At 40.4% G+C, this 24,155-nt stretch overlaps 1 protein-coding gene across 1 annotated transcript in view; it reads right to left on the reverse strand.

Moving 5' to 3' along the window:
* The window catches only part of plxnb2b (plexin b2b), a 45,748-nt gene that overhangs the window by 17,826 nt on the left and 3,767 nt on the right, over window positions 1-24,155 (reverse strand). Inside the window, exons 2-21 of the mRNA XM_010783332.1 lie at window positions 20,513-21,636; window positions 19,564-19,752; window positions 19,092-19,217; window positions 17,833-17,933; window positions 16,552-16,678; window positions 15,885-16,044; window positions 15,044-15,155; window positions 14,425-14,536; window positions 13,962-14,063; window positions 13,411-13,506; window positions 12,744-12,831; window positions 11,994-12,163; window positions 10,950-11,098; window positions 8,977-9,085; window positions 8,173-8,309; window positions 7,547-7,729; window positions 6,119-6,212; window positions 3,599-3,796; window positions 2,215-2,394; window positions 861-997 (exon numbers count right to left, since the gene is read on the reverse strand). Of these exons, the coding sequence (XP_010781634.1) occupies window positions 861-997; window positions 2,215-2,394; window positions 3,599-3,796; window positions 6,119-6,212; window positions 7,547-7,729; window positions 8,173-8,309; window positions 8,977-9,085; window positions 10,950-11,098; window positions 11,994-12,163; window positions 12,744-12,831; window positions 13,411-13,506; window positions 13,962-14,063; window positions 14,425-14,536; window positions 15,044-15,155; window positions 15,885-16,044; window positions 16,552-16,678; window positions 17,833-17,933; window positions 19,092-19,217; window positions 19,564-19,752; window positions 20,513-21,634 (3,692 nt within the window). The 5' untranslated portion in view covers window positions 21,635-21,636. The remainder of the gene's footprint in view (window positions 1-860; window positions 998-2,214; window positions 2,395-3,598; window positions 3,797-6,118; window positions 6,213-7,546; window positions 7,730-8,172; window positions 8,310-8,976; window positions 9,086-10,949; window positions 11,099-11,993; window positions 12,164-12,743; window positions 12,832-13,410; window positions 13,507-13,961; window positions 14,064-14,424; window positions 14,537-15,043; window positions 15,156-15,884; window positions 16,045-16,551; window positions 16,679-17,832; window positions 17,934-19,091; window positions 19,218-19,563; window positions 19,753-20,512; window positions 21,637-24,155) is intronic.

The following is a 24,155-nucleotide window of genomic DNA, read 5'->3' on the forward strand; positions in this document are numbered from 1 at the left end:
TTCCCAAAAATATCCCATTAGCACTTGAATTACTCCGTCACAGTGGATTTGTTGTTCGTGATGTTTTATGAAAATTCAGCAGGAAGTCAGCATGTTTAATTGATGCATGACAGCCTGTGACAAAATTATGCTCGTGCAAACAAATTTCGTTTTTTGGAAGGACCTCTAGGTACATTTACAGAACTGTTGAAATTAAACACAGTAAAAACGAGGAGAATCGACTTTACAAAAACAACCTAACAATATGTACGATTTAAGAAAATACAGAAGTTCCAAAAATAAATCTGAGGGCTCAAAATATTAATAAAATAAAAGGAAAGACAACATGTTTCTGTATCTCAAGTATGTTGTTTTTAATGACGTGTCTGTGGGAATGTGTTTCATTGATATATTCTTTATTCTGAATATTCGTTTAGTGGTACTGGAGATTCAGGGACCTCTCTAACCACGAAAATGTAACAGAGACGTTTAAAATAAAGATTTATCAGATTCATATTTGACAACTTTTATTATTTTAAGCTATTTGCTTCTTAACATTGTTTTCAAACTAATAAAATGTTTCATAAACCCACCACGGAAAATGAAACATTACTTGTGTGTTGGGTCTCAAATAATCATCAAATGAATAAAAATAACCTCTCATGCAAGAAAATGTGGGTATCTAAAATGTTTTCATAAGAAAGTCAATAAAATGTTTTAAAAGGCCTTAACCAAGTATTATGTTTTATTTAACCGTATATGGACAAGAAGCTCAGATAATAAACGTTTCTCCAAATCTCCTCTACTAATGAGATATGAATTAGTTAAATGACCTCATTTGAGTAAGAGTGAGTGACGTTAACCTTAAAAAGTCTAATTACCTGTAGCAGTAGACAGAGATAGCGATGATGAGCAGCATGGGCACAATGACAGCGGGGATGATGATGTACAGTTTCAAATCATTCTTCTTCTCATACTCCACCGAGCCTACCACCCACTCCCCTTTCCCAAACTTGATCTGTGGATAAAGACAGAAAGAAAGAGAGAAGGAATCTTATTATCTGCACAGTATTTTAGCCAGAGATGTATTCAGGTAGGTGTGTATGGCAAAAGATTCTCCGGAGATGGAGCGAAAACTTGGACGAAGGAAAATCTACATAATTGCCCACGGTTCTGCAGGACCTTTCAGTATTTTCTAAGTGCTCGGGCTATGTGGTCGCGGGCCCATATTAACTGAGCCAATGCATAAGTGCGTTGAGTTTGACACGTAATAATCAACCTTTTTCTATATAGGTATTTTATTGATAGTCAGAGGCGTTGCTTCTTTCTGCAGCGCGCAGACACGGGAATGAGACAATAGCTCTCTTAGAGATATTACCCAGAGGAGAGGTTACAGTATTCATCCCAATTGTGGCTCGGCTATAATTACATGTAATTATAAAAAGGGCTTGTAGCTACATGAAAACTGTTCAACCAGTGGAAAAAATGGGATCCCCAGATGTACAGAGGACACGCCTAGAAAAGTACAGTAAAAATTCATGATGCCTGCAGGGTTTCACCTGTCTGTGAAATTACATTTACTCAAGCACAAATTAATTTTATTTTAGTACTTTTTTTCTTTCTACATTATACTTCTATTTAACTACATTTTCAAGGGAAGAAAGTATGATTTTATTCTACATTTTACAGTTTTACTTCGTAGTTACTTTACAAAATGGGGATCTTTGGATTTAGATTAAGCTATCCAACAGTATAAACCAAAGGAGATGGAAAGATTAGTTAAATGGTAACTACTTTCATAATCATTTGAGTCATTTTGTGATGTTTCCAGCTCCTAAAATGTGCAAATCTTACTCATAATAATTGGAATATACGTTTAATAATTTTAAGATTTGGACTATTGGTTGAACATACCAAATTTGATATCATTTCCGGCTCAAGTAATCAATTTAGGGAGAATAATAAACCAAGACTAATACACTTACAATAATCATTAGTTGCAGTCCTATATACACTTTTAACATTAGTAATAATATTCTAATGATACTGCATAATATAGAGTAATATATAAGACTCATTAGGTAATTGTTCTGGTTAATTTACATGTTTACATTTTCCTGATTATAGTTACATACTTTTAATGGAGCGCTTTTCATTGGGGTATCGGTAATTGGCCTAAAGTAAAGGATCTCAATAGATGGAAGGATTTCTCCGTCTAACTTTATCTGAACTGACCGTTAAGTCGAGCAGCTCGGGCCGGGTGTCTCTGCGGTGCCGTCTGGAGCGGGCGCTGGGCGTGGTGGAGGGCGGGTCCAGGAACAGTTTGTCATCCTGAAGCGTGTTCACCAGGCAGGGAACGTCTCCCACAAAAGCTTGAGCCTCTTTGGCCGTCATAGCTTTGGAGAATCCCCAACCCTGAAGGAAAAAGACAGACTGGTATGCTAAAAGTGTCGTGACTTAACTTTATGGGGGAGAAATTAATTACCACATTTGACACTATCAAGTATGATGAGTATTAAAAGCATTTTCATTAGTATTGAAAGGGAAGTTTATAACAGCTCATTGCTGTTCCACTACGAGTGCCAAAAGTAATTAGAAAGATTAAGATTATTTTCTTTGTAAGCACATTTCTAAATGATTTATTGGTTAAGACACTGTAGGCACAGCTCCAGTCAATCCTACAGTTCTGGCATTGCAATAAACACTTTGAGATTCTGCAGCATGCATCTGTATCTACAGACATGCTTTCAATTATTCTAATGCAGCCTGCTGTACAAGGAAGGTGAATTCGCTTAAGGAAGCAAGCGTTAGAGTAATTGAAAGGGATTTTTTTATTTTTTGCAGAGGTCTTTTTGACTCATTTACCTTAAGGGCACCTGTACAAGGAAACCTCAAAGGGATAACTATGGCACTTTGAAACTGGCATGAAGAAGAAGTAGAAAGAGAAATTCACTGCTGTTGCTGGACCTTTATCATTAACTTTTAATTGTTGAGGTCCTTTTTGAAGCAAAAACGCTCAACTGTAATGGTAACAGCAAAGTTCTTAACCAGAGAAAAACAGCAATTTAAAGAAATTGCCTTGGAGTTGGTAAAATAAATGAACATTTACCTGCATTTTTTGTTTGTTTTATAGATAAAATGCCTAATGAAACGTATATATTGTGACTAATTGCCCGGTTGCAACACTATTGCAGAGAGAAAGATCCTTCCAGAGACTATGCCCACTCAGAAATAAACTATAATATAAATTGATGTTTACATTAAGTATCTTACAAGATAAAAAAAAGGTGTTATCTGTTCTTATAGGTCAGAATACATTAATGCTACTAGAATACTATGCCTCAGTTCATTTGACTTTCAAAACGATCCCACCTCTGAGCTGAAATATTAAATGTGTTGCCGTTTGCATAATTCTTGTATGCAAAGGAGTCCATCCATAGCAGAAGCAGCTAAAGATTGCAATTGTGTTCAAGCCACTGCAATTCAGCATCTTTGACTTTTTTCCCTTAAGTCAGAAAATAACACCATTTGTCATTATTTCATAACACAGGACGCTGATTCTCAGAAACACTGTGCTGTCACTGCAACATTAAAGGGGAAGTGAGCACCCTGCACTCACAGTGACGATGATGATGCTGGCCTCAGTGATGACCCTCTTGTTCAGTTCGTTGAAGCTGGGGTCCGGGTAGTAGTCGAAGGGCTTCAGCTCCTTCTCCATGTTGTCCAGCTTGATGATGGTTTTAAAGGGCTGGTTCAGGGAGCTGTTTACTGTTGGAGACCGAAACTGGATGACCGTGTCGTTCTTCTCGTGGGCGAACTAAATGTTACGTAGGGAGAGTCAAATATCAGAACTGGACAATATAGGATTATTTGTTAAAACATAATAAGCAACACAAGACGGCATGAAGAAGGGTACTCCAGTTTTCAACACGGAGAAAAAGGAAAGCAAACAGGATGTTGAGGGATTTTTCATTAATTAAGAAGCATTGAATTCATGTTTTTTGTGAGTGTTACGGGGGTGGGAAGACGGCGGAAAAAATCCTGGTAAGGAAGGTACAATGATGTGTCTCTTTTCAGTCATTCTATTAAAAACCCATTCTGCCGTCGTGGAAAAGCAGCCTCTGATTAATCACAACTCTGAGTCATTCCTCCCAAGGCTTTGTTTATTTGGTTTTGATTAACTGGACGGATGGAGATATTTCTGTCAGTCTCTGATTGTTTCGATGCAGGGCTGACAATACTGTCTGACAGCTACACCCTGCAGCCCTACACACAATTCCAGTATGTCAAAATGACGAGGCAAAAGGCGTAGGCTTCATCAGATAATGCCTTGAAAAAGTCACTCATGCCTACTATAAAGTGTGAGACTTTTCATATACAGCTCAAAAGTGAATTTGTCTTCCTTTAAGCTGTGAGCCAGGTGCAGATTTTAGTCTCATTCGGACTATATAGTTCATTGCTCTTGGTTAAAAGGAATGGTTTACAACTTTGGGGAATGGAGAAGATTTACACCATTCTCATATTTGACCGTTAAATATGAAGTTAGAGCCAGCAGCTGGTTGGTTTAGCACAAAGAGAAGAAGGTAACACTATACTGTAAATCAAAAATATTAACACATTCACACAGGAAGACTTTGAGTTTATTATTACAACAACCAAATCTGAACATTGTGCTCGAGGAAAAGCCAGGAGGCAAAATACTTAACTATGTAAATCTACATCTACTACTTATTTATATTAAAACCAGGCTTCTTTTGACCTTAGAAGCAGCTGGGGTTTACAATTATAAACAAGAGTTGGCGGGTCTTAAGAGAAGAAAAAAAAAACCTCACCACTTTAAGCCTCTAACCTGACCCACAATGTCATCAACATGTTTTCACCACAAGCCAGCAGCCAAAAATATGTGGGTCTAGTTCAGTGGATAGACTTAAACCAAGAGAAGCTTATGAAGTTGACCAGCCAAGGCCTTTCAGATAACACCCATACATCCAGCAGCCAGGAGTCCCTTTAAATCTCCTGTCCCGCAGGATGGCAGGGGACCAGGGGACCAGGGACAAGGCCAGGAGTGAAGTGGTGAAGAGCGGCGTGTTCACATAATCTCCTGCAACCTTAATGCTGGCTTTAACTGTGGCTTTATAAATTAAAAGAACAAATTGCTGATGCCCCACACTGCCCAGTCCACTGAAGGGCAGGAAGCAGCACAATGTGGCAACTCCTTCAAGTTCCCTGTTGGAATCAATCCTACATGATTAAGTTGGATGAGGACCATAGTTATATCTCAGTGAGGGTAAAACAGTGCTGCTGCTGCTATCTGCAATCTTACAGGTTTTAAGGATTTATGGCCTAAGAAGTGAGATGAAGTAAGACTGGCTTATGGACTCCCACTAATCAGGGAGGGCATGGGAAGTGGAGATGAGTGAATTCGTTGGTGTGTGTGTGAGCATGCTTGAGAGTGTTTGAATGAATCACAACTGTGGTGTGGGCTCATGATTTGTGATGGACGGTGCCGCTGGAATGAGGGACAAACAGATGGAAAAGTTGAAACTCTAAAAAAAATTGAAGCAAACAGAAGCGTAGGAAAGAGAGTTAAAGGTCCCATGTCATGGCCATTTCCACTGATCATAATTCCATTGTTGAGGTCTACTAAAATAGAAAAATACTGTGCAATTTTCCAAACTCACATTGGTTTTGCATACAGCATCTCTGTAAAGTATGTGTACTCAGCAGTATTCACTTTCTCCACTAAACGGCTCGCTGCAGCTCCCCCCCTCAATTTGGAATCAGACGTAACGTAACGGCTCCACGGATTGGCCCATTTAGTTCCGGGTACGTGCTTTCGTAAGCACGTACCCGGAAGAATCAAATGGATGATGACGTTTCACCAACGAGGCGTTTTGGGGAGGTCTTCTCTGTGTTAGAGTTTTACTCACTACAGGGTGTACTTTAAGGGTTTTGACTCTGCACACCGTTTACATGCAGAAAAACCTTCATAACACACAAGGGGACGGGTAATAACCGGAAAAGCATGACATGGGACCTTTAAGAGAAAGAGTGAAGCGAGAACAAATTACGAAGAGGATGATCAAAGGGCTGATGGGAAGATGGGTATAAATAAAAGGAAAACAAATGAAAGACATACCTCAAAAGCTTGCGAGTTGTCTCCTTGGACCCTCAGAACAGCAGTCTGAACGAGGTCAAAGCCCGAGCCGGTCACCACAATGTTCCTCCCTCCGCTAAAAACACACAGATGATTACAGATAACCCAGCCACACAAAAGCAAGTTCATATGGAGCGTTACGGGAAGACAGACACACTTCTTAAATTGCACCTGGGGTAATTTTGACCGGAGATGGAAACAAATTAGTTTAGCCTGCGAGCAGTGTATCTGTTGTCTGTTGTTCTAGTCTGCGTGCCTAATCACATGCGCCTTAGAGCTTTCTATTGCACAGAAAACTGCTTAATGCATCCATTTTCTGCGATCATAAGGCAGTTTGGTACAACATCAAAGACTAACATCGCCCACAGCAAACAATAAGTAAGTATGAAAAAATGTTCTGCGCACAAACACAAACAAGAGGCCTACTCAGCAACTCTCGGAGGACAAATCATAGTTTAAAACAAGTAAAAGGGTGTTGGTATTAATAACCTTTACCAAGGTTTCAGACAGATAGAAGCCTGGAGTGCAAAGAACAACGCAGGTTTCTAAGTGTGCAATTTTCTTTAACAGTATGTCTCTATAAGCCCTTGTCAACAAAGCTGCTTTTTCTTTTCATTGTGCCCTCTTCTTATAAAACAAATGTACAATGCAAGCTATTTGAAAGGCAAATTAATCTTCTGCATTATTCTGTATTAGAGTTTTACTCAAATTTGAATTTTCTTCACTATGTCAGTTCATTAGATTTAGAAAATGCAGAAATGAATGACTTTAATAAGGAGAGGGAGAGTGAGCCTCCAACAGCTTTCCAAACAAGGAACCTTGTTCAGCGTCAGTATGCTAATGGTCACAATAACATCGCTAACATGCTGATATTGAACAGGTACTATGTGTATCCTAGTTACAATCAGAAGTTAGAGTGGCATTCGTTTTGTGGGTAATTTGTAATTAAGCAAGATAAAAAGTCAGAGAATCACCAAATTAAAAACAATTCATCCTTGGGTGGACATCAATTTCTGGACCAATTTTCCTGACAATTGAACTAATCACATTAAAGATGTTTATTTAAAAACTGTCAAATAAGAACCTTGAAGTGGCATAACATAAAACCTCAAAGTAAATGAGATTGAATCATTAAATAACATGGCAATACATCGTACAAAATCTTTCAGTTTAATTTAAATGAAAGGATCCATCGCAGCTAAACCTTAGATCTCACATTTTAAACATTTGTGTTTAAGTCCTTCTGAAGGTACCAATAAAAAGAATGGCAAAGTTTTCAAATCTCTAGAAAAGTAGAGTAAAATGTGACAAGACATGGACAAAAACATGAAAAGCCTCAAAATCATTTTTCATTCAACATTATAAGTTTTCAGGTGAAATGAAATAAAACATGCTGCCACTTATACTCACCAGACAAAGCTGGATTTGGGTTGATGGTCCATCAATTGGGGATTTTCCAAGAATTGGAAGGCGTTATGGATGTATGTTGGGGTACTCTTTCCATACTTCACTGTGATGGAGAGTAATAAGGAGGGCACCTTATCTGTTCGATATTCTCCTGTCCTGCAGGTGATTTCTTCTCCAAAGTGCTCCCTGCAAAGACAAGGACATAACTGGCTTGTGGAGTGGGGGTCGCACGAGGTCACTGTGCAGTCGAAGCCAGCATGGCAGCAACCTGACAGCTTGTTAAATCTTGGCTTTGCTGCTCCTCTAGCTCGTTATTCTCCCGTTACCTCTGCCTAAAATGTCACCACGGACTGGGTTTGACAGAACAATGGTGGTCACAACAGCCAGGCAATCGGTAAGAAAAAAAGAATCCTGCTTACAGTAGAACACTATAGTTAAGGTCAATTCCATTTTTTGCTTCAGGAATATAAAAATAATCAATTTATTGGCTTCAAAGTGTTCATACTGTAGTATTTGCATATAACACAATGTCTGAATAACAAGTAGCACCCATCATATGATAAGACTGAATTGAAAGAGAATTGGGCTTTGGCAGGGAATGACAATTATTGAGGGAAGAAAGTGCTTACACAGTGCAGTCCACCCCTCCGATGGTAACCTGGACATCATCCTTACTGCCTGTTTCCAGAGAGTGACCAGATATTGTAATGAGGGTGCCCCCAGCTTTCAGACCTCTGGTGGGTGTCACCTCTTGGGGAATCGGGTCCTGGTGAGGGGGGACAGGGGGTGAAGGGGGCACAAGATACAGCATGAATACAGAAGCTCCAACCCCACATGAGCACTCACACAATGCTGTGTCATGTACACACATCTCCTCTCAGCCTGCTTATTCTCATATTCTCTATTAGAAACATTCACACACACACACACACACAGACAAGCACCACATCTGCCTCAATTTGCTGAGCAAACAGTTAGGCGGAGCACTCCCCAGTGGGGAAGCTTTAGCGGAGCCGGAGATATGAAAAGCCAGTTTAATACTATAACAGGCTCCCGCGTAGCTATTTGAGAGGAAGGGGGCGTACTGCACAGCATCTGGTTAAAGAGGAATGCATACACAATCTGTAATGTGACAGCATCTAGGCTCTACATTTACAGATACATTAGGGTCTTGTATTTGACCATTCCACATGAGTGGCATAACCTTGATTTGTTCGGTTAGGGGTCTCTCTGCAGTGAGGAAATGGAAAAATACCAGAGACTAACGAATAACCAAATCAGATGAAAGCTTTTGGTTGAGTTTATTTTCTGAGTCTGAAGTTATATGCCTCCATACTAAGCAGCAGCTGAGGAGAAGGGAAGATAGAGTGTGTGTGTGTGTGTGTGTGTGCGTGCGTGTGTGTGTGCGTGCGTGCGTAAGGGAAAGTATTTACCCTGTAGGTGAAGTACATGGAGGAGGTTCCTGTCTTTCCCCCCTTCACTTCCACCTCAACCTGGCCCCAGGTTTTCGTGGGATCAACAGGGCCGATCTCACACACCACGCTGCACATGACAATGAAGAGAAGAATGAGAAAAATATACAAGAATGGAGCTGAAACTAACAATCATTTAAATATCCGGTTTTCTATCTTTTTTTCTATAAAATATTGAAAATAGGAAAGAAAATGTCCTGGAGACTCAAGGGGAGATTATACATATTGTTCATTACATTTTAAGTTTTTGTTTATTCCAGACTTCACAGTTTTATTTTCATTTTGGAGCTGCTCCATTGAAAAAATTGCCTCATGCAATCTGCATCAAAATGTTTTCATTCAAATGAGCTAGATATGAATATTACAGATATTGGCAGACATTGAATATTGCGTCTAAGGTAATTAAATAAAATCTAGTTCATCTGACTATTTAGCACATATAAAACGCAGTATGATTTTAAATGCCAGATTGGCTGCTACAAGCGTCTTAGGAAATTGAGTCCTTTGGGAATTTTAGCATAGTGCATTGTGTGGAGTTTACATGGAAACATGGCATATACAAAACACAACATGTCCTTGAGGAGAATGTGTTGCTGATGAAAGAGGTCAGCATAAAATGGCAATCCTTATTTGGGCTAACATGGGAGCCAGGAGAAGACAGGATAGAAATGAAATATCACAGTTGAAAAGCTGTCAAATCTTAGAGCAAGTGAGAAACAACATGCTGCAGACCGTAGAGGACAGCTAACAACTCGATGAAGACTCAGCAGGGCTGTGAGCTCCAGAAGTGGATGATTTAAGGGAGAAAAACATTCCATCTGGTCCCATAAATCCTGCTTTATGCCTCATCATGCAGATGGTGGGGCAAGAATTTGTCATAAAAGTGGATCCTGCCAGGTGTCAACAGCTCTGCTTAGTGGCTGTGGGGCTACAATGTGGATTTTTTTTACTTTTCATGGACTACTTGAATGAAGTGAACACCGCTGTGACTGAAGTGTATTTGGTAGGTTAGGTTTATTCCAGTGTTTTTTTCTTGGTGGGAAGAAACTGTCAGCAGCATGGAGAGACCACCGGAAAGCTAAATGTGTGATAGCATGAATCAGTGTTTGGTGAATTTATAACTCAAATGATCCCGGCTGCCGTGCCCATTTGTGGCTGCAGGCAGTTCTAAAGATCACATTTGAGCAGAGACCCAGCAGTGGAAGAACATTAACTTGAGTACAGTAGTTTGTACAATATGAAGTACTCTGAACTTTTTAGTACTAGTTTCTTATTATGTTTCAAGTGTCTGCGTGTTTTTAGAAAGTTCCACTCAGGATATATTTTTCATTTAAAACCTCTCAGTTAGTTTTACATTAAAAGCAAACATAAGTGTGTAGCAGAGCTTAGTTTCTTTATTCTTTCCGACCACATTAATCATTTCAAAACCCCAAACTGTGTATATAGTTTAAATCCTCTCCACCCTGACCGACTACAGCAGTAACATAATATTTACACACTGATGCAATCTTATAATGGTGTATATAGTAATATATCAGTGACAGGGGCCGTTTTCCTGCACAACTAGTATTACACTTTTTACATTTTTTGTATGTTTTGCAGATAATACATCTGTAAAAAATGGGATTCTGGATGTAGAAATGTTACTTGTAATTAACTATTAGAGTGGTTTTACTCACAAAAAGGGATCAGAAAACCTCTTTCACCCCTGGTACTCAGATTAATAATGTAGCATAATGAGCTAATTAAAACATGCACCATGGTTACTTTGGGGAAAAGCAAAGCTCGCCTAGGATGATAAGGTATTCAGAAGTCAACCAAAATACTTTTTCTGAAACCCTGCCCAGACACAGTTTGAGAAACAGCGATCAATAGACAGTGTGTGTGTGCTGCTGATAAATTTGCATAAATGAATCAGAGCGTGTGAGTTGTACCTGGTGGAGACAGAGTACTTCTCCTTCTGGTGGATGCAGGGCTGCCCGACCACACTGATGTTTTTAATGTCTTCCTTGTGAATGCCGAGGTTGGTGCCGCGGATTGTGATGGAGATTCCTCCCAGCATTGGGCCGAAACGAGGGATGATCTGGATGGGGGAGAAGCGATGGTGGCGGGGGGTGGGTGTGCGTGTTTGTAGGAAGAAGGGATTTGAAATGGATTTAAACAGATTAGTTGTGCAATAAGAAGTGTACAAGAGATGTACATAGTGTGTTTCAGTCAGCTGAATAGTTTACGTGTTTAATATTCACCGCCATGGTTTAAAAATAAATCCATAAGAGTAAGAGTCACGTTTGCATGCACGTGTGTATTACAGCCCAACTAGCCCTCAATAAGAAAGATCATTTACAGCTAGATGTTAGGAATGGCAAACATAAAAGTAAACATTGTACAATATTGAAATCATGTTAACTATTCACTTCAAATAAAAACTAAATGTGAGGTTATCAAATGTACAATAGAAAAGTGTCTACAGCCATGCTAGCAGCTCCGCAGAGTAAAAATTGCATAGGAATCTATCTAACAGTTGTTTAGATATTTCAGTCACTAACAACATACAGTAACTGATCATATTCATAAAAATGCATGCAACATCTTGCCAGCGCACACACACTGACTGTGATTGATCTGGCGGATGTGTCTGTCAGGCTGTTGTATGTATCGCTCATAACCTCTGTCACATTGACATCAGCACAATTACTGATGGATTTTTGTCAATGACAATGAGGCACAAACAATTAGGTGAGCAGAGAAGGAATTGATCCAATCTAAATGTGCTGCAAATCAGCTCAACCTCAGGAGAAGAAGACTTTCAACCCCTCCGTGCACTAGGAGGACGTGGAGAGGCCAATAAAGTGCTGCGATCAATAATCCAATCACAGAAAGTCGCTGCTTTTACACTGTTAAGCCACAAGCCTTTCAGGCATGTAATGCTACCAGTTCAAATATCAACATAAAGAGATGAGGGCATTGTAAGAACTCACGTCAGTTATCTGTGGGGCGGGGCACTCGGTGCTGAGAGGGTCCTCAGGCTTGCACAGGTTCTCGTACACACACGCCCTCTGCTTGGCGCACCACACACAATGGTACTTTGGGTCTGCGTTCTTACACAGACTACAGTCCTCTCGCCCCATGGAGCAGTTGTACAGGGTGACTGTAAAGGGGAAATATCAAATGCTTTAGTTTACTTGTTTTGTTATACTTAAAAAGTCCCAAAATGTTTCCTGTTCATTCTAAGGTCCAGATCCAATCCCAATGGGGAAAAGAGCTTTTGCAGTCACGGGGACTGGACTTTGGAATAACCTGAGGGGGTGAGGGATTGCTATTATTTATGTTTTACTACTTTCCGTTCCTCTGTGGTTTATAATGTGTTTAGCTGCTGATTTAACAGTTCAGTTGAATGTGTTCTGTATTTATGTAAAATCAATTTGTAACTGGTTGAAAGGTGCTGTATAAATAATTGTTTTTAAATTATTATTCATTAATGAATAGTGTGTCTTCTTATGACTTAATTTACATGATAACGAAAATGTAAAACCTCACAATGACTCTTGATCCTTAATATTCTGTAAAAACCTGTTGGTGATACAGTCAATACTGTGTCATTTTCTGATAAATATTCAATTAAAGATTAAAGGCAGCCTCCCCAGGTCTAATGGATGCCCCACACTGGGACTGTGCACACACAGGGCATAGAAAATAAGGTCTACGAATTCAAATGTGAACGATTGTACCGTTCAGCGTGCTGTCCATCCTCTTTCCCGACTCCCTGTCCTTCATGTAGAAGAGAACGTTGGTCTCTGGTGACTTGTCGTAAGAAAACTAAGAAATTAGCAGAAAATGAATTATTAATAACGATCCAGTGATTAATGGCACTTAAGCTCCTCTCAGCAAACAGTGTGGGCTGCCGCTTCCTCATGCCAAAGAGAAGAATGGAAGGGAAAAAATGAAACCCAGTCTGGCGTATTTTCAGCGGAATAAATCAATGTTGGGAAAGAACATAGCTGAGGGCTAGGTGCTGTTTGAGCTTCCTCATCACAGCATGGAGAGTGGAGAAGGGGCTGAAATAACAGCGGAGAGCCTGTCCATTAGAGGGAGCTAGAGAACATTCAAAGTGGATTGCTGTAGGCTGATTTAATAACCCTTCCACATAAAGTCAGATAGTGTAGAGTTTGGAAATATTTTGGCAACTGAAAAACATGCAATCAAGTAGCACTCACAGAATCAGGGTTATACATAATCCACAAATCAGCTATAGTTCAAGGAGCTTTGGTAAGTGGGAAGCAAATTGGTCACACAATTTCAGGGAAAGGCACAACATCATCAGTTCATTGTGGATACAGGGACACGGTCGAGGGTCTACAAGTCAGCGTCAAGTAACCAGAGAACAGCTGTACTCACATCGAAGCCGCTGAAGGTGTAGAACGGTCCTTCCTCAAATATGACCTCCTCTTCCACATTTTTCATCAGCTCAGTGCCAATCGTGAAAACATGACCCTGGAGAACCACACAATTAAATGTTTAGAAACATGGTGAATTGATTTATGTAGAAATATTCTGTCTGCAGAATGACAGCATCCTTTATTTATTCTTGCAACTGCTATTTATAATATGTTAATAAATGCAAACCAGCTGTATGTATACAGCTGCATAAAGAGACATCAGGGACACATAGGTGTATGCATCTACGTGAGAATTCAATAGGTTTTGTGAGCACACCGTACCTCCTTTCTTTTCATTGATCGGTATTTGTGATAGTCCTGAGTCCTGAATTACACGGTCCGTAAGGTGTGCTGATAATGGTCCTTTAACCAAAAACCTGTCACCTTATACATTGGTTAAATTGTGACCAATCCAGTTCACTGTTGGCCAAACGCCATACTCAATAAGTGTTTAAAAGAGCCACTTAGTTTCCTAGAAATGCTTTAAATTCTGTGTCAGTGCCACTTTACCTGGTAGAGGTCCAAATTGATCCCCTCAAAGCTGATTCGAGTCCTGCAGCCCACTGGGATCAGCACAGGGTCTGGGTTCTCAAACTGAGGACACTTTGCTCCCTGCGAAGGCATCAAAACAAATCAGTTACCCTCACTTTCCATCATTTACATTTTTAATATGCCAAACACTTAACAGCCAGCCTCTGCAGGGACAGATAAGTGTATCACTGAAACATCTGCTGACTTAGAAATTGATATCCTTCACCCCTAAAGTATTTGTCACGCAAGATGGTGCCAGCTGATATTAGGTTTTTGTTAACTTTCGGGGGAAGTTTGGATCGTTCAAGCATTCTGTCATATGTGGTGATTAGATAGGAAAAACAACTTCTGCTTGACTTTTTCCAGCATTTATCAAACGCATGATTAAAGAGAAAAAACTCCTTGACATGCCAATGATGTGATAACACTTAAGAAGACTCACTTGACGGTGCTTTATGATGTTGGTAGTGACCGCGGTGTCGTCCATATCGCTGCAGGTGTGGTCCTTAGTGTTCCACTGGCAGCCCCAGGAACTCGCCACGCATGACATGCACCTGAAAACACGCGCGGAAATATATGCACATAAACACCAAAAGATACGAACATGCTTTTTGCAAAAATATAAGCAGTCCCACACACAAACATGCAAACTCATCAAAGTGCGTCCGGCACAAAAATCCATGTTGCTGACAACAAAATGAATCTCTGCAACTTCACACAGGCAAAGCTCGTTCATCACACAAACCTTGGCATGAAAGAAATGAAATAAAAAAAATAAGGAAGGGGGGAAAGAAATGGCGAGATCGACTTTCATTTTTTGATTAATGAAAAGGAAACTGAGGCAATTTCCTCGGCTTGGTAATAAAAAGAAGGAGAGAAAATGCAAGAGGTGCATTCCAAATTACCATGCATCACAATTTAACAACAGAGCCTTGATCTCTCATCTGTTCATGCACGGTGATACATTCACATCAAGGTTGTCGGCGGATGCTGTGTTTAGTGTCACTGTGTATTTTCAGTGAGTGACAGAGCAGAACTGATAGATTAAGAGTCTGACTTACGGTGTGTTTTCGGATTTCCTCACTGTGGCGGCACAGTTGTAGAACTTGAAATCTCGTGTAGCCAACTCAACTGTCTCATTGACGAAAATCCTGACCGGGACAGCCACAAAATCTGATGACACGGCAAGGAGAAGGTTCAAATGTGCTGTTTTTAGAACGTAGTTTTAAACATTTATGAAATGGGACGGTGTCATTGGGAATTATTCTGAATATTCCTGTTTTCATGATAAGACCAAACAACCCCAAGGACGAGACATTCTGACTCACAAGACATGCCTTTTAAATAATTTGTGACAGAGCATTACCTCAAATGCTTTTATACTGATTATGTATTAATGCAACGAGACTTAGAGTCTACAGCAATGCTAGTGGCTGAGTAGAGCTCTACTTATGCACACAGTGCTTTGAAGCGAATCCTAACGTCTGCTAACGTGCTCACAATGATGAAGTGCTAAAGATAAACAGTCTAAGTTACAACCTGGAAGATCAACGTTTCCTGGATGTGTTTCACAAACAGCATGAACACAAATAACAAAAGCTGTTCAAACTGGATTTTGGAAATGAAGGCACCTTGAAAAAATTGGCCACCAGATCAGCGAATAATGCTGGACCCGATTAAGTTGATCTTGTCTCATTAGTGGTGCAAATTCAATACAAATAAAAAAAGAAATTAAATTACAAAACAAAAATGGCCATGAAACATTTTGTTGGCCCCTCGGTGTCTGGGACCCTGGGGCATTTTCCCCACCATTGGTGATATTCAACCTTGCTTATAAGTGAGAACATTTGCAATGAAAAAAGATGTATTAAAAAGCGATCAGGTTCATTATGAAGGCCGTACCTTGGTCCTCAGGTGTATGTGGAATAAGTGCAGGGCTGGGTAGATTGCAGGAGACCTGACCAGAGTCAATCATGGTGCCTTCACTGTCATAGGACGTGAAGGAGCAGCGCAGACGGTCAGAAAGCCCAATTGCAGGAAGAGATGGGATGCTGATCTTCACCTGCATACAAATTAAGATGTTAAGGGATTTGGAAATGGCTGAAAATGAGTAGTATCACCTTAAATGAAATGTATGTCTCTCCATTTCGCATATTCAAACATCTCTGCGAAATCACAATACAAAGCATTTTTCCCTTTAAAGACAGGAGATTGATTGATTGCCTTGGAGGATATATAACAAGTGATTCAGAGAGGGAGTGACAGAGAGGTATTCACAATTGGAATAAAAAACCCAACTTGAGAGAGAAGGTGCACAAGAGAGGCTCTCCATCTTCAGGCTGCGAGCACAATCAGCCAGGTCGGTTATAATAAGCCAGTTTGGAGTTTTGTGGATCGGTCGATACAGACGCAGGAAGACCTAGAGCCCAAGGTTTCTGATTCACGATGGAAACTGTTCATTACTCAGGCTGTGCATGTTTGTGTGACGTGTGTGCAAGAGGGATTGTTTTCAGAGCGTGAGAGCCAGAGAACAAAGACAGAGAGAGTGGGAATAGAAGCAGCACCGTACCTTATGAGTCTTTCTACAGGAGAGATTGGGAGGATAGAAGGAGACGATCTTCACACATTGCTGCCTGGGGCTCCAGAGCCAGCCATTCTTCTCCTCCGCCCGGCGGCAGTCAGACCTCCTGGTACACCTTCACATGGAGGAAGGACAACTCCCATCAGCCTCTGCTCCATAACCACTCAACATTTTACAAGGCCTCAAAAGAACAAGGCCTACAGAGTCTAAAGTATTTCCCCTCTGTTAATAAGAACTTCATACCAGGGTCTGTGCAGATTATCACGATCAAGTTTTATATAGATACGAAAAACACTAGATGGCCTCTGTGGGACTTGGTCTTGCTGTGTGAAATGTATGGTATAATGATTTGTGTAACAATGTGGCGTATTTGTCAACTTTTTTAACCAATAATAATAATAATAATAATAATTAACCAATAATGATTATTTTAAACCAACCTGAAAAATCTCAACATTCAACAATATGCAGTTTGGTTTAATAACATCTTCAGATTTCAGCGCTCTTTTGTCATCATCAATTGCACTATTCAAATTGGCAGTAGAAAGTGAAAACACATGTCTTCATAATGTACCAACAAACAGGTGCACACAATATAATTTAGCCTCAGTTTTCAGTGCAAAGTGATATTGATTAAATTGTTTATGCAAGAATTGGAGAGAAAAGCTAAGGATTATTTTCAAAGCTTCAGTTCTTCTCATAAAAAGTATTTTTTTGTCCGATTTACAACATCAAAACCCAACTACATAAAAGCAGCCGATATATCCCATTCAGCTGGAATCATCAAATGTTTTGTTTGTGCATTTCCAGAGAATATGACTAATGGATTAATCTGTCAATATTTGCACCTTCAAAACGTAATATAGTGTGTTTATTGTTTCTGAATACGTGTATCAACAACTTCCAGAGAGACAAAGACAGTTTCTCTGCTATTTATTTTCTCCTTCGCATCACTTCCTTGTAAAATACGTGATCCATACTGCCCCTTTTACCCTGCAGACCTGATAAATATAGTCTGATGAGAGTAAATGGCGCAGACTGCCTTCGCTACATGAGCCTGACAAACAGCTTTAATTCCTTACGGCTGCACGGACAACAGGAGATGGAATATAAACACCAAGGGGTACTAAAAGTGTCTGCAATAAAACACAGAACAAATACCCCGCTGTGTTTTACGGATGGAATTGCGTGCGTGGGCGTTTGTGGTAGTCTGTCGCTGTGTGCATGCATTTAAAAGTGTGAATGTGTGCATGTGTGTGTGGAACTCACCTGCCCTCCAGGACACACCAGCCACAGTAAGGGTCCCTCAGTTCCACACATGATTGGCAGTCTGTCTTTTGGAGACACGTCTGCACCGGCACCTTGGTGATCTGGAGCATAACAACATGAAATATGATCAAACAGTTCACCTAAGGGGAGACACTGCACAAAAAAATCGAGGCATTTAAAGTTGGGCTAGACATTATGCTTGGTTGGTTGCAGGTGTGCAGAGTGGGAGTGAAACACGTCCTGTCAAAGCACACAGTCTCATGTCTGCGCCCCGAATTAAATTACTAAAACAATCCCCTCTGTCTACATGCTTAATGTTTATTCTACCCAGTGGTGGATGAATACAAGATGTGCGACTTTCATTTACTTTACATGTGCTTGAGTGCTTAGAAATTGCCGGTTTTGCCAGATGCACAGAGGGGTACAGAGGATATAAACGTTTCTTTAATATAATCTATTCTCTTTCTCCAACTATGAATCAGAATAACAATAGACTGAATGGAAAGGGAAATCATTTGCAATTTAGTCTCATTGTCACGTTACAGGTGCTTCAATCATCTTTCAAAACATGATAAAATGTGTTACGGATTAAAGTATCCAACAATTTATAACAGTACGTAGTTTTTAGGCTCAACCACCTACAACATGAATCTGCTGCATATTTGTTGCATTTGCTCATCTGCTAATAATACCTATGTAGTTTTTAATGCAAGGTTTATATTCTAATTAATTATTCTTACATTTAGTTTTATAACTATAACTTTTTTTGGGCTCCACTGATTGTTCCGGTTACCATTTATACCTATTAGTCACTTTATGAATTTAAAGCAGTCATTGACAGTTACTCTGCTCGTGACATACCGAGCAAGTCACTTAAACTTTGATCTATTGAAGCTCGACTCATCTAGCCTCAACTTGATCTTGACTGAAGGAAATCTATCTCTTCCTATCTGTAAAATCTAGTCAGACCGTATGGGAATAATACTCCCTTCTGTGTGTTAAAGCCGTGTGATGGAAAATATACGCTTCAATTTCATCAAAAGAGTCACTTTTAACTTGTTACGCATGAAACTGTGACCTAAAGATTTTTTCTTTAGGATTGAAGTCTATTTTTTTCCATCTTACATGACTACAGTGTGATTGTGTCTTGGACTCTGAACGCTGACAAATTGCAAGTGACCTGAAAGCAGTGTACGCCTCCTGTGTAGACACGAGTTATATATTTGTTACGTGTTACCAAAAAGCCCTGACATACTCACTTTTTTCTCTGTGGTAATGTAGAGGTGGCTTTGACTTTGGTCAAAGAAAAGGTTCTTGTTGACCTTCTCTCCAATCGTGTTGCTAGGAGTCTTACTGTACATGTATGTCTCCTCAGTCAGGTGAACCTGGAAAACAAAGAAAAGTTAACACCAGCAGACTTTCCTACAGTCCAAATTATTTCCTCTGTTTATATGAAGTAGAAGAATTCAATGTTTATTATAGGCAGTGGTGGAGGGATCAAAGTCAAAGTCAACTTTTTTGTCAATCTTTCAGTTTGTGTGTACAGACGGAGACAATGTGTGACGTTTATTTACTCTACATGTGCTCGAATGTGTTTAAAAATAGTCGACTTGGCCAGTGAGCAGAGGGGCAGGATTCACATGTTTCTATTCTCCCTTCCCCTGTTCCCCTCAGGTAAGACTGAAAAAGAAGTGGAGCAGAGAAGAGCAGCAGATCAGGAGATAACTCTACCTTAAAGACCTCCCCCTGGGTGTTCCCCAGGAAGGCGATGGTGTGATCATTCTCCACAGCGACGGCCACAGAGGTCAGAAGGCCAGACTTGATCCACACCGGTTCTGGCTTTAAGGCGGATCTCGGCTTGCTGGCCAGAGGGGACGGCAGGAAATCTGCACCACATTTGAAGCTTCCCAACGTTTCTTTCTGTAAAGAAATAGGAAGGTAACAAGAGGATGATGACACATTGTGAATCCTTTAATCCAAGAAATATGAGAGCGAATCCAAGGCCTAGGTATCGAAAAAGCTATTCATCAAAGGAGAGGGAAAAAAAGCATCACCAATGGGCCAGTTCTCTTATTTTAATCAATATAAGAATAAACGCAGAACAGAATTCAGTCATTTTTGTAATTTGCAAGTTTGGGATAAGAGAGTTAGCACTCATGTTAATACTCATTTAGCAACAAATTACTCATATATGTAAATATATGTTCTGTGTTGCTCTACAAGAACCTTCATTAATGGGATATACACACATAATGAACAGTGGCCTGCTTAATTTATGTATTATTAAAATCACAGCAGCCTCATGGATTATATTAGATTTCTCAAAGTCAAGTTTATAGAACCTACCTTTACTGTGTGTTTACATCATTATCTATAATAGATTTGTGAAAAACATTTATGTCAACTTTGAAAGATGACAGTTATTTTCCCACTTCCGCCTTTTTGGTATTATTTTGGATGAGTTAAGGGAATTGGGAAAAGAGACATGAAAGATGTGTGAGATAGGAAACAACAATGAATAAAAGGCTGCGGTAAACACTGAGACATTAAAGTAAACAGTGGCATATCTATGCATTATTAATAACTGTAAAAGGAGTTTTTCAACAACTTATCCCACTCACATCTGTTTAAACTACTTTTTTTAAATCTTAATTGACTGACGCAGAAAACAAACACTCACCGCTATTTTTGATGTGCAGAATTCATCAGTTTTCGATGAGTAGGGGATGTCCACAGCAGGAAACCCAGAGATTTTCCCCGAGTCGCTGTAGCAGGCGCTGATGATGTCCACCAGGCGCTCATTGATTTGGTGGAGAGGGTACATGCAGAGAGCGGAGGTGTTGTCGTCGTCATCTGGACTCGCCACCACGAACAGAACTTTGCTCCAGGAGACGACCTTCCCGTAATCATTTGATTCAGTCATGACCCGCGCCAGCTGTTTTCCCGGAGATGCCACGTACGCAGCTTTGACTTTGTTGTATCGGTTATCTTTGCCACAGTCTAACTGAAGCTCCGTGTGGGAGTAGTAGTGGTGGTCGTTTTCGCAAAGACGCGACACAAAGGTCAAGTTCTTATTATCCGTACCGTCAAGTGTCCTCGAAAAGAGGAAATAAATAAAACCATCAGCTTTGAAGGCAAGGCGGAAGTCGTGCAGGTACTTGGGAACAAATGGCGTCGTCTGTACCGTAGAAGCCTCGATGATGCTCTCAAACACGACCCATTCACGGAAATCCTGCAGGATTCGCGTGCTGATGAGTTTTGTACTGTCCAGGCTTCCGTAGCCCTTCCCAACAAGGAACACACTGAAGGATTGCCCCTCTTTGGAGTAGGTGGACATGACGCCCACCACGTTCACCGTGTCCTCTATGCTAGCAACGTAAGTCCTCTCTCCTTTGCTGTCACTGTAGTACAGCTGCTGCTCCACGTTGGTGAGGTTGAGGAGGGAGCAGATGCCTCGGTAGCGGCTGCCGCACACTATCAGTGTCCCGTTGGACGGGTGGACCAGGAGGAGCTTGTTGAGGTTGGGCATGGGCTTGGTCTCCTGGCAGGCCGAGGCAGGAGGCGTGCAGGTCCTCGCGTCCTCTTTGGGGCCCGTCTCTGCACGAGCCTCCCTGTGGAGCGAGGGCCCCAGCTGGTAGATGGTGTTGACCGCCCCCAGGTAGATGCGTCCGGTCTGGGGGTCTTGCACCACATTGTTGATGGAGGTCTCTGAGGTGAACTCCAGGATGTTGCTGCTCTCCTCCTGGGCTCGTGAGGCTGACTGGCAGAAGAGGAAGAGGAGGAGGGAGACCCAGCTGGCCATCTCTGGAGAGAACAAAATGAGAGAGGTCTTTCATTATTAATGCAGTTAAAAGCACACATAAATGTACATTAACCATCAGCAAACACAAATGCAGAGTAAAGTAGTAGATGTGTGGTTAACATGCAACACTTAACATACACTCATGCATGCGATGATCTAATGGTCTAACACTAATGGTCGTGTGGATAAACCAGATGGCCCAATCAAAAGGGTTTCAGTTGGAGACATACAGCTTTTGCACATGACGAACTCGAGTCAGAACATATTCATTTTAAGGACTTCTTGACATAGCTAACCATCTCCTAGCTCCAGCTACATGTTACCATACATAGAGAGCTGGTTTTATTCTCATATAGCTATCAGTAAGAAAGGGAAAGTGTTTATTATCCAAAAGAAAGCATGGTTTGCTGAATTGCGCAACGGATTGTTTTCTCAATGACCCTTTAGCATATCTAGCCATGCAGTTAATTGATTTTATTTGGCAAGGATTTTAGATACCTGTCTCTCAAATGTTGGAAGCCACCCAAGACTTTCCATGTGAAGTGTTTAATTTTGGATCATATTTTTGGAAGGAAATGTAGTTTCTCAGAGCGAGGTGGGCGGATGACCCAGAACAACTGGCATGGTTTATGATAGTCTTGAATTCCTTCGACATATAATGTTCAAATGTTTTTGGAATACTTTAAGCACCAAAAATACAAATCTGATCTCGGTGGCAGATAACTCAGACCGATACATGGCAGAAAAAAAACTATTTGCAATTCATTTTATTATCCTGAGTCACAAACATGAAGCAAGCAATGCCTCAAGCTACCATTGTGTTGTGCAGCTGTTTGTGAGCGTCTTCCTGCTCCAGTTCTATAAAAGGATGTATTATTCCGTATTTAATTGACTGAATATCTTAAATGATCACTGGTGAAAAATAAACCGGCTCCACGTGGGGGTAAAGGAGGATTTAAGCCGAGAGCTAGATCTCAAACCATAACACAATAAAACCCTATTTCAAAATATTGGATCTGTTCCAACTTCATTTGCATTATTCTTTTTTTCCCCTTCAACAACACCTCCAAGCACTACAGTATGTTCTCAGGAAGTACACTGTTTTGTCTCAGGAAACATGATCACATAATATCCCAGGAAAACACAGACAGCATCATGTACCGCTAACAGCAGGAGCCTGTGCAGTCGTCACTCACTGCTGTGTGCCCAGGCTGTGGTAAATATGGAGCTGCAGGTGGCTTCCTACCAGCTATTTCCCACACAGCAAATGTGTGTCTTTGTTTGCATATTGTTTTTAGCTTTATTCCTATCCTTTTCCATATTACACCTTGCCGGTCAAATCCACAGGCACATTTGTCAAACTAAAAACCCCTGATGAAACTTCCAGGGGGGAGCTTGTCAAAGCTGTGTTTTATTATGTAAACCTGTCTTACCTCACTGGACTAAGTGGGGAGACCACTGATTAGACATTTTCCCAAGGGGAAATTGTTAATTTCACTGGCAACTCCCATTAGCATTTAAGTGCTGGCTACTCAATTTGATGATTTTATTTTTCCTTCCCGTTTACTTCCTCAGTCCTTATAAACCAGCAACCAATTTCCCTGCATACATGTATGGAGCCAATTTATAGCTTTAAATACTTAAAATTAAATGGTGCAATATGATAATGAATGAATTCATATTATTCTCCAAGTGGTTATTGAGTGAGAAAATAAAGCGTTCTTTCAACATAGAGTAAGGAAACACATCACAGTAGAGTTACAAAATATAAATATGAACCTGAAAATGAGCATTATATAATTATGAAGGAGGGGTAGTCAGCATCTTTTCAAGAATCATCTAAGAGGAGCAGACAAAAAAAGCTTTCTATTTGAGTTTCCCTGCGCATTAAAAGAAACATGACTGGAACAAGAAGTGCTCCTCTGGAGTCACACAACTTAAATCACAAAGACAGTTCTGCTGGCTAAGTTGAATGACAATTACAATTATGTGTAAGCTTTAAGAGGCGCCAGAATAACTCGCTTTTATGTTTGGAGTTTTCAAGAAAGTGTCGAGACAAAAATGCATGAACTGCAAAAATGTTGCAGCCTCAGAATGAAGACATCATAAACACACACAATGAAGCTGCACTGACAAAGAGCTGTGGGAAATTTCAAAACGTTAACGGTGACACGCAGAAAAAATTGCCTTAAAAATGATTACAAAAAAAATCTCTGAGAGGCAATCTCTGAGCAATCACCTTGTGCTTTGAAAAAGTGAGATTCACAAAGCCTTACTGTAAGCTGTATTTAGAGCAGGGCTAGCAACATGTAATGCTTTAGAGCTTGTATGTAGATAGATATTTACAGACATATAACAACTATTTCCGTCACAATAAAGTTAATGCTTGAATGCGCTGATTGTAATAAGTACGATCATTTGCTCATTATTTGACATTTCAAATGTGCAGGTGCAAACTTTGAGGGGTCAAACAGTGACCTACTGTACATCTTATGTATTGCTTTCCACCACACTCCTAATG

The sequence above is a fragment of the Notothenia coriiceps genome, unplaced genomic scaffold (genome assembly GCF_000735185.1).
Source record: "Notothenia coriiceps isolate Sejong01 unplaced genomic scaffold, NC01 NC01_scaffold00025085, whole genome shotgun sequence".
Classification (NCBI taxonomy): domain Eukaryota; kingdom Metazoa; phylum Chordata; class Actinopteri; order Perciformes; family Nototheniidae; genus Notothenia; species Notothenia coriiceps.